Here is a 10801-nt window from a genome sequence, read left to right on the forward strand (position 1 = left end):
TGCAGGGGCAAGTGCTGTTAGCGAGCAGCACCTGTGAAGGCCTCTCGTGGTCACCAGTCCACTCACACTGCAGACTGACTCCCCCTGTCACTAGTCCACTCACACTGCAGACTGACTCCCCTGTCACTAGTCCACTCACACTGCAGACTGACTCCCCCTGTCACTAGTCCACTCACACCGCAGACTGACTCCCCCTGTCACCAGTCCACTCACACTGCAGACTGACTCCCCTGTCACCAGTCCACTCACACTGCAGACTGACTCCCCTGTCACTAGTCCACTCACACCGCAGACTGACTCCCCTGTCACTAGTCCACTCACACTGCAGACTGACTCCCCCTGTCACCAGTCCACTCACACTGCAGACTGACTCCCCTGTCACTAGTCCACTCACACCGCAGACTGACTCCCCCTGTCACCAGTCCACTCACACTGCAGACTGACTCCCCCTGTCACCAGTCCACTCACACTGCAGACTGACTCCCCCTGTCACCAGTCCACTCACACTGCAGACTGACTCCCCTGTCACTAGTCCACTCACACTGCAGACTGACTCCCCCTGTCACCAGTCCATTCACACCGCAGACTGACTCCCCCTGTTACCAGTCCACTCACACCGCAGACTGACTCCCCCTGTCACCAGTCCACTCACACCGCAGACTGACTCCTCCTGTCACCAGTCCACTCACACTGCAGACTGACTCCCCTGTCACCAGTCCACTCACACCGCAGACTGACTCCCCTGTCACTAGTCCACTCACACCGCAGACTGACTCCCCCTGTCACTAGTCCACTCACACTGCAGACTGACTCCCCTGTCACCAGTCCACTCACACTGCAGACTGACTCCCCCTGTCACTAGTCCACTCACACCGCAGACTGACTCCCCCTGTCACCAGTCCACTCACACCGCAGACTGACTCCCCTGTCACCAGTCCACTCACACTGCAGACTGACTCCCCTGTCACTAGTCCACTCACACTACAGACTGACTCCCCCTGTCACCAGTCCACTCACACTGCAGACTGACTCCCCCTGTCACCAGTCCACTCACACCGCAGACTGACTCCCCTGTCACTAGTCCACTCACACTACAGACTGACTCCCCCTGTCACTAGTCCACTCACACCGCAGACTGACTCCCCCTGTCACTAGTCCACTCACACTGCAGACTGACTCCCCCTGTCACTAGTCCACTCACACCGCAGACTGACTCCCCCTGTCACTAGTCCACTCACACCGCAGACTGACTCCCCCTGTCACTAGTCCACTCACACCGCAGACTGACTCCCCCTGTCACTAGTCCACTCACACTGCAGACTGACTCCCCCTGTCACCAGTCCACTCACACTGCAGACTGACTCCCCCTGTCACCAGTCCACTCACACCGCAGACTGACTCCCCCTGTCACTAGTCCACTCACACTGCAGACTGACTCCCCCTGTCACCAGTCCACTCACACTGCAGACTGACTCCCCCTGTCACCAGTCCACTCCCCCTGTCACTACTCCTCCTGTCACTAGTCCACTCACACTGCAGACTGACTCCACCTGTCACCAGTCCACTCACACTGCAGACTGACTCCCCCTGTCACCAGTCCACTCACACTGCAGACTGACTCCCCCTGTCACCAGTCCACTCACACCGCAGACTGACTCCCCCTGTCACCAGTCCACTCACACTGCAGACTGACTCCCCCTGTCACCAGTCCACTCACACTGCAGACTGACTCCCATGTCACTAGTCCACTCACACTGCAGACTGACTCCCCCTGTCACCAGTCCACTCACACTGCAGACTGACTCCCATGTCACTAGTCCACTCACACTGCAGACTGACTCCTCCTGTCACTAGTCCACTCACACCGCAGACTGACTCCCATGTCACTAGTCCACTCACACTGCAGACTGACTCCCCCTGTCACCAGTCCACTCACACCACAGACTGACTCCCCCTGTCACCAGTCTACTCACACCGCAGACTGACTCCCCCTGTCACTAGTCCACTCACACCGCAGACTGACTCCCCCTGTCACCAGTCCACTCACACCGCAGACTGACTCCTCCTGTCACTAGTCCACTCACACTGCAGACTGACTCCCCTGTCACCAGTCCACTCACACCGCAGACTGACTCCTCCTGTCACTAGTCCACTCACACTGCAGACTGACTCCCCTGTCACCAGTCCACTCACACTCACAGCTGACTCCCCCTGTCACCAGTCCACTCACACTGCAGACTGACTCCCCCTGTCACCAGTCCACTCACACCGCAGACTGACTCCCCCTGTCACCAGTCCACTCACACTGCAGACTGACTCCCCCTGTCACCAGTCCACTCACACTGCAGACTGACTCCCCCTGTCACCAGTCCACTCACACCGCAGACTGACTCCCCTGTCACCAGTCCACTCACACTGCAGACTGACTCCCCTGTCACCAGTCCACTCACACCGCAGACTGACTCCCCCTGTCACCAGTCCACTCACACCGCAGACTGACTCCCCTGTCACCAGTCCACTCACACTGCAGACTGACTCCCCCTGTCACTAGTCCACTCACACTGCAGACTGACTCCCCCTGTCACTAGTCCACTCACACCGCAGACTGACTCCCCCTGTCACCAGTCCACTCACACTGCAGACTGACTCCCCCTGTCACCAGTCCACTCACACTGCAGACTGACTCCCCCTGTCACTAGTCCACTCACACTGCAGACTGACTCCCCCTGTCACCAGTCCACTCACACTGCAGACTGACTCCCCCTGTCACTAGTCCACTCACACTGCAGACTGACTCCCCCTGTCACCAGTCCACTCACACCGCAGACTGACTCCCCCTGTCACCAGTCCACTCACACCGCAGACTGACTCCCCTGTCACCAGTCCACTCACACCGCAGACTGACTCCCCCTGTCACCAGTCCACTCACACTGCAGACTGACTCCCCCTGTCACCAGTCCACTCACACTGCAGACTGACTCCCCCTGTCACCAGTCCACTCACACTGCAGACTGACTCCCCCTGTCACTAGTCCACTCACACTGCAGACTGACTCCCCTGTCACCAGTCCACTCACACTGCAGACTGACTCCCCCTGTCACTAGTCCACTCACACTGCAGACTGACTCCCCCTGTCACTAGTCCACTCACACTGCAGACTGACTCCCCTGTCACCAGTCCACTCACACTGCAGACTGACTCCCCCTGTCACTAGTCCACTCACACCGCAGACTGACTCCCCCTGTCACTAGTCCACTCACACCGCAGACTGACTCCCCCTGTCACTAGTCCACTCACACCGCAGACTGACTCCCCTGTCACCAGTCCACTCACACTACAGACTGACTCCCCCTGTCACTAGTCCACTCACACCGCAGACTGACTCCCCCTGTCACTAGTCCACTCACACTGCAGACTGACTCCCCCTGTCACCAGTCCACTCACACTGCAGACTGACTCCCCCTGTCACTAGTCCACTCACACCGCAGACTGACTCCCCCTGTCACTAGTCCACTCACACCGCAGACTGACTCCCCCTGTCACTAGTCCACTCACACTGCAGACTGACTCCTCCTGTCACCAGTCCACTCACACTGCAGACTGACTCCCCCTGTCACCAGTCCACTCACACTGCAGACTGACTCCCCTGTCACTAGTCCACTCACACCGCAGACTGACTCCCCTGTCACTAGTCCACTCACACTGCAGACTGACTCCCCTGTCACCAGTCCACTCACACCGCAGACTGACTCCCCCTGTCACTAGTCCACTCACACCGCAGACTGACTCCTCCTGTCACTAGTCCACTCACACTGCAGACTGACTCCCCTGTCACTAGTCCACTCACACCGCAGACTGACTCCACCTGTCACCAGTCCACTCACACCGCAGACTGACTCCCCCTCTCACCAGTCCACTCACACCGCAGACTGACTCCCCCTCTCACCAGTCCACTCACACTGCAGACTGACTCCCCTGTCACTAGTCCACTCACACCGCAGACTGACTCCCCCTGTCACTAGTCCACTCACACTGCAGACTGACTCCCCTGTCACCAGTCCACTCACACCGCAGGCTGACTCCCCTGTCACCAGTCCACTCACACCGCAGGCTGACTCCCCCTGTCACCAGTCCACTCACACTGCAGACTGACTCCTCCTGTCACCAGTCCACTCACACCGCAGGCTGACTCCCCCTGTCACCAGTCCACTCACACTGCAGACTGACTCCCCCTGTCACCAGTCCACTCACACTGCAGACTGACTCCCCCTGTCACCAGTCCACTCACACCGCAGACTGACTCCCCTGTCACTAGTCCACTCACACCGCAGACTGACTCCACCTGTCACCAGTCCACTCACACCGCAGACTGACTCCCCCTCTCACCAGTCCACTCACACTGCAGACTGACTCCCCTGTCACCAGTCCACTCACACCGCAGGCTGACTCCCCCTGTCACCAGTCCACTCACACTGCAGACTGACTCCTCCTGTCACCAGTCCACTCACACCGCAGGCTGACTCCCCCTGTCACCAGTCCACTCACACTGCAGACTGACTCCCCCTGTCACCAGTCCACTCACACTGCAGACTGACTCCCCTGTCACCAGTCCACTCACACTGCAGACTGACTCCCCTGTCACCAGTCCACTCACACTACAGACTGACTCCTCCTGTCACCAGTCCACTCACACTGCAGACTGACTCCCCTGTCACCAGTCCACTCACACTACAGACTGACTCCCCTGTCACCAGTCCACTCACACTACAGACTGACTCCCCCTGTCAGCAGTCCACTCACACTACAGACTGACTCCCCTGTCACCAGTCCACTCACACTGCAGACTGACTCCCCTGTCACTACCTCACGTGGTCACCAGTCCACTCTGTGTCTCTCTCTCTGTCTCTGTGTGTCTCTCTGTGTCTCTCTGTCTCTCTGTGTCTCTCTCTGTCTCTGTGTTTCTGTGTCTCTCTGTGTGTCTCTGTGTCTCTCTGTGTGTGTCTCTCTCTGTCTCTGTGTCTCTCTGTGTCTCTCTGTGTCTCTCTGTCTCTCTGTGTCTCTCTCTGTCTCTCTGTATCTCTGTCTTTCTGTGTCTCTCTCTGTGTCTCTGTGTGTCTCTCTCTGTCTCTGTGTCTCTCTGTGTCTCTCTGTGTCTCTCTCTGTCTCTCTGTGTCTCTATGTGTCTCTCTGTCTCTCTGTGTCTCTGTCTCTCTGTATCTCTGTCTTTCTGTGTCTCTCTCTCTGTGTCTCTGTGTGTCTCTGTGTGTCTCTGTGTGTCTCTGTCTCTCTCTGTGTCTCTCTGTCTCTGTCTCTCTCTGTCTCTCTGTGTCTCTCTCTGTATCTCTGTCTTTCTGTGTCTCTCTCTCTGTGTCTCTCTCTGTATCTCTGTCTTTCTGTGTCTCTCTCTCTCTGTGTCTCTGTGTGTCTCTGTGTGTCTCTGTGTCTCTCTGTCTCTCTCTGTGTCTCTCTGTCTCTGTCTCTCTCTGTCTCTCTGTGTCTCTCTCTGTATCTCTGTCTTTCTGTGTCTCTCTCTCTCTGTGTCTCTCTCTGTATCTCTGTCTTTCTGTGTCTCTCTCTGTGTTTCTGTGTGTCTCTGCGATGTGTCTCTGTAATGCGTGTCTCTGTCTCTGTGTGTCTCTGTCTCTGTGTGTCTCTGTCTCTGTGTGTCTCTGTCTCTGTGTGTCTCTGTCTCTGTGTGTCTCTGTCTCTGTGTGTCTCTGTCTCTGTGTGTCTCTGTCTCTGTGTGTCTCTGTCTGTCTCTGTGTGTCTCTGTCTGTCTCTGTGTGTCTCTGTCTGTCTCTGTGTGTCTCTGTCTCTGTGCTTCTCTGTCTCTGTGTGTCTCTGTCTCTGTGTGTCTCTCTCTGTGTGTCTCTGTGTGTCTCTGTCTCTGTGTGTCTCTGTCTCTGTGTGTCTCTGTCTCTGTGTGTCTCTGCGATGTGTCTCTGTGTGTCTCTGTGTGTCTCTGTCTCTGTGTGTCTCTGTCTCTGCGATGTGTCTCTGTCTCTGTGTGTCTCTGTATCTGTTTGTCTCTGTCTCCGCGTGTCTCTGTGTGTCTCTGCGATGTGTCTCTGTGTGTCTCTGTCTCTGTGTGTCTCTGTGTCTCTGTGTGTCTCTGTCTCTGTGATGTGTCTCTGTCTCTGTGATGTGTCTCTGTCTCTGTGATGTGTCTCTGTCTCTGTGATGTGTCTCTGTCTCCGCGTGTCTCTGCTTGTCTCTGTCTCTGTGTGTCTCTGTCTCTGCTATGTGTCTCTGTGATGTGTCTCTGTGATGTGTCTCTGCTATGTGTCTCTGTGATGTGTCTCTGTCTCCGCGTGTCTCTGTGATGTGTCTCTGTGATGTGTCTCTGTGATGTGTCTCTGTGATGTGTCTCTGTGATGTGTCTCTGTGATGTGTCTCTGTGATGTGTCTCTGTGATGTGTCTCTGTGATGTGTCTCTGTGATGTGTCTCTGTGATGTGTCTCTGTGATGTGTCTCTGTGATGTGTCTCTGTCTCCGCGTGTCTCTGTGATGTGTCTCTGTGATGTGTCTGTGTGATGTGTCTCTGTGATGTGTCTCTGTGATGTGTCTCTGTGATGTGTCTCCGTGTGTCTCTGTGATGTGTCTCTGTGATGTGTCTCTGTGATGTGTCTCTGTGATGTGTCTCTGTGATGTGTCTCTGTGATGTGTCTCTGTGATGTGTCTCTGTGATGTGTCTCTGTGATGTGTCTCTGTGATCTGTCTCTGTGATGTGTCTCTGTGATGTGCCTCTGTGATCTGTTTCTGTGATCTGTTTCTGTGATGTGTCTCTGTGATGTGTCTCTGTGATGTGTCTCTGTGATGTGTCTCTGTGATGTGTCTCTGTGATGTGTCTCTGTGATGTGTCTGTGTGATGTGTCTCTGTGATGTGTCTCTGTGATGTGTCTCTGTGATGTGTCTCTGTGATGTGTCTCTGTGATGTGTCTCTGTGATGTGTCTCTGTGATGTGTCTCTGTGATGTGTCTCTGTGATGTGTCTCTGTGATGTGTCTCTGTGATGTGTCTCTGTCTCCGCGTGTCTCTGTGATGTGTCTCTGTGATGTGTCTGTGTGATGTGTCTCTGTGATGTGTCTCTGTGATGTGTCTCTGTGATGTGTCTCCGTGTGTCTCTGTGATGTGTCTCTGTGATGTGTCTCTGTGATGTGTCTCTGTGATGTGTCTCTGTGATGTGTCTCTGTGATGTGTCTCTGTGATGTGTCTCTGTGATGTGTCTCTGTGATGTGTCTCTGTGATCTGTCTCTGTGATGTGTCTCTGTGATGTGCCTCTGTGATCTGTTTCTGTGATGTGTCTCTGTGATGTGTCTCTGTGATGTGTCTCTGTGATGTGTCTCTGTGATGTGTCTCTGTGATGTGTCTCTGTGATGTGTCTGTGTGATGTGTCTCTGTGATGTGTCTCTGTGATGTGTCTCTGTGATGTGTCTCTGTGATGTGTCTCTGTGATGTGTCTCTGTGATGTGTCTCTGTGATGTGTCTCTGTGATCTGTCTCTGTGATGTGTCTCTGTGATGTGTCTCTGTGATCTGTTTCTGTGATGTGTCTCTGTGATGTGTCTCTGTGATGTGTCTCTGTGATGTGTCTCTGTGATGTGTCTCTGTGATGTGTCTCTGTGATGTGTCTCTGTGATGTGTCTCTGTGATGTGTCTCTGTGATGTGTCTCTGTGATGTGTCTCTGTGATGTGCCTCTGTGATGTGCCTCTGTGATGTGTCTCTGTGATGTGTCTCTGTGTGTCTCTGTCTCTGTGATGTGTCTCTGTCTCTGTGTGTCTCTGTCTCTGTGTGTCTCTGTATCTGTCTCTGTGTGTCCCTGTGTGTCTCTGTCTCTGTGATGTGTCTCTGTGATGTGTCTGTGTGATGTGTCTCTGTGATGTGTCTCTGTGATGTGTCTTTGTGATGTGTCTCTGTCTCCGCGTGTCTCCGCGTGTCTCTGTGATGTGTCTCTGTGATGTGTCTCTGTGATGTGTCTCTGCGTGTCTCTGTGATGTGTCTCTGTCTCCGCGTGTCTCTGTGATGTGTCTCTGTGATGTGTCTCTGCGTGTCTCTGTGATGTGTCTCTGTCTCCGCGTGTCTCTGTGATGTGTCTCTGTGATGTGTCTCTGTGATGTGTCTCCGTGTAGGACTACGACTCCCGTGTGGACGACTTCCTCCGTCGCACACAAACCCTCGGTGACTTGGGCAAGAGGGCTGCAGACGTCTCCCGCAGGGAGCGAGAGAGGGGGAGAGAGAGGGGGAGAGACAGGGAGAGAGACAGGGAGAGAGACAAGGACAAATACAGACACTGAGAGAGACACAGAGAGAGACACACAGAGAGAGACACACAGAGACACACAGATCCACACACACACTGAGACACACAGAGAGAGACACACAGAGACACACAGAGAGAGAGACGTCTCCCGCAGGGAGCGAGAGAGGGGGAGAGAGAGGGGGAGAGACAGGGAGAGAGACAGGGAGAGAGACAAGGACAAATACAGACACTGAGAGAGACACAGAGACACACAGAGAGAGACACACAGAGACACACAGAGACACACACACACTGAGACACACAGAGAGACACACAGAGACACAGAGAGAGAGAGACGTCTCCCGCAGGGAGCGAGAGAGGGGGAGAGAGAGGGGGAGAGACAGGGAGAGAGACAGGGAGAGAGACAAGGACAAATACAGACACTGAGAGAGACACAGAGACACACAGAGAGAGACACACAGAGACACACAGAGACACAGAGAGAGAGACGTCTCCCGCATGGAGCGAGAGAGGGGGAGAGAGAGGGGGAGAGACAGGGAAGAGAGAGACACACAGAGAGAGACACACAGAGAGAGACGTCTCCCGCAGGGAGCGAGAGAGGGGGAGAGAGAGGGGGAGAGACAGGGAGAGAGACAGGGAGAGAGACAAGGACAAATACAGACACTGAGACACACACAGAGAGACACACAGAGACACTGAGACACACACAGAGACACACAGTGAGACACACAGAGAGAGAGACGTCTCCCGCCGGGAGCGAGAGAGGGGGAGAGAGAGGGGGAGAGACAGGGAGAGAGACAGGGAGAGAGACAAGGACAAATACAGACACTGAGAGAGACACAGAGACACACAGAGAGAGACACACAGAGACACACAGAGACACAGAGAGAGAGAGACGTCTCCCGCATGGAGCGAGAGAGGGGGAGAGAGAGGGGGAGAGACAGGGAGAGAGACAGGGAGAGAGACAAGGACAAATACAGACACTGAGACACACACAGAGAGACACACAGAGACACTGAGACACACACAGAGACACACAGTGAGACACACAGAGAGAGAGACGTCTCCCGCCGGGAGCGAGAGAGGGGGAGAGAGAGGGGGAGAGACAGGGAGAGAGACAGGGAGAGAGACAAGGACAAATACAGACACTGAGAGAGACACAGAGACACACAGAGAGAGACACACAGAGACACACAGAGAGAGACGTCTCCCGCAGGGAGCGAGAGAGGGGGAGAGAGAGGGGGAGAGACAGGGAGAGAGACAGGGAGAGAGACAAGGACAAATACAGACACTGAGACACACACAGAGAGACACACAGAGACACTGAGACACACACAGAGACACACAGTGAGACACACAGAGAGAGAGACGTCTCCCGCCGGGAGCGAGAGAGGGGGAGAGAGAGGGGGAGAGACAGGGAGAGAGACAGGGAGAGAGACAAGGACAAATACAGACACTGAGAGAGACACAGAGAGACAGAGAGAGACACAGAGACACACAGAGACACACAGAGACCCACAGAGACACACAGAGAGTCAGAGACACACAGAGACACACAGAAACACACAGAGACACAGAGACACAGAGAGACACAGAGAGACACAGAGACACACAGAGACACACAGAGACACACAGAGACACACAGAGACACACAGAGACACACAGAGACACACAGAGAGACACAGAGAGACACAGAGAGAGAGACGTCTCCCGCAGGGAGCGAGAGAGGGGGAGAGAGAGGGGGAGAGACAGGGAGAGAGACAGGGACAAATACAGACACTGAGAGAGACACAGAGACACAGAGAGACACACAGAGAGACACACGGAGAGACAGAGACACAGAGACACAGAGAAAGAGACACACAGAGACACACAGAGAGAAACACACACACAGAGACACACAGAGACACACTGAGAGACACAGAGACACAGAGAGAGAGACAGAGAGGGAGCGGGAGAGAGGCAGGGAGAGAGACTGACAATCACACTCACCCACTCACTCACCCACTCACTCACTCACCCACTCACTCACTCACTCACCTACTCACTCACCCACTCACTCACCCACTCACTCACCTACTCACTCACTCACCCACTCACTCACCCACTCACCCACCCACTCACTCACTCACTTAACCACTCACCCACTCACCCACCCACTCACTCACTCACCCACTCACCCACCCACTCACTCACTCACCCACCCACTCACTCACCCACTCACCCACTCACCCACCCACTCACTCACTCACCCACTCACCCACTCACTCACCCACTCACTCACCCACTAAGTCTCTCTCCCCGTGTCTGTTATCGTTTTTATTTTCCATTGAAACCCTCCAGAGCCACCACCATCACCACCATCACCACCACCACCATCACCACCAACACCACCATCACCACCATCACCATCACCACCATCACCACCATCATCACCAACACCATCACCACCATCACCACCATCACCACCACCATCACCACCACCATCATCACCATCACCAACACCATCACCACCATCACCACCACCACCAACACCATCACCA

The 10801-nt window shown here is 54.7% G+C and overlaps 1 protein-coding gene across 1 annotated transcript in view; it reads left to right on the top strand.

Moving 5' to 3' along the window:
- The window catches only part of LOC142907374 (uncharacterized), a 68150-nt gene extending 59798 nt beyond the window's left edge, over window positions 1–8352 (top strand). Inside the window, exon 18 of the mRNA XM_076056851.1 lies at window positions 8128–8352. Within this exon, the coding sequence (XP_075912966.1) occupies window positions 8128–8292 (165 nt within the window). The 3' untranslated portion in view covers window positions 8293–8352. The remainder of the gene's footprint in view (window positions 1–8127) is intronic.
- Window positions 8353–10801: the final 2449 nt, after the last annotated feature.

This window comes from Petromyzon marinus, chromosome 78 (assembly GCF_048934315.1).
Source record: "Petromyzon marinus isolate PM22_M1 ecotype Great Lakes invasive population chromosome 78, UKy_Petmar_22M1.pri1.0, whole genome shotgun sequence".
In the NCBI taxonomy this organism is placed as follows: Eukaryota; Metazoa; Chordata; class Hyperoartia; order Petromyzontiformes; family Petromyzontidae; genus Petromyzon; species Petromyzon marinus.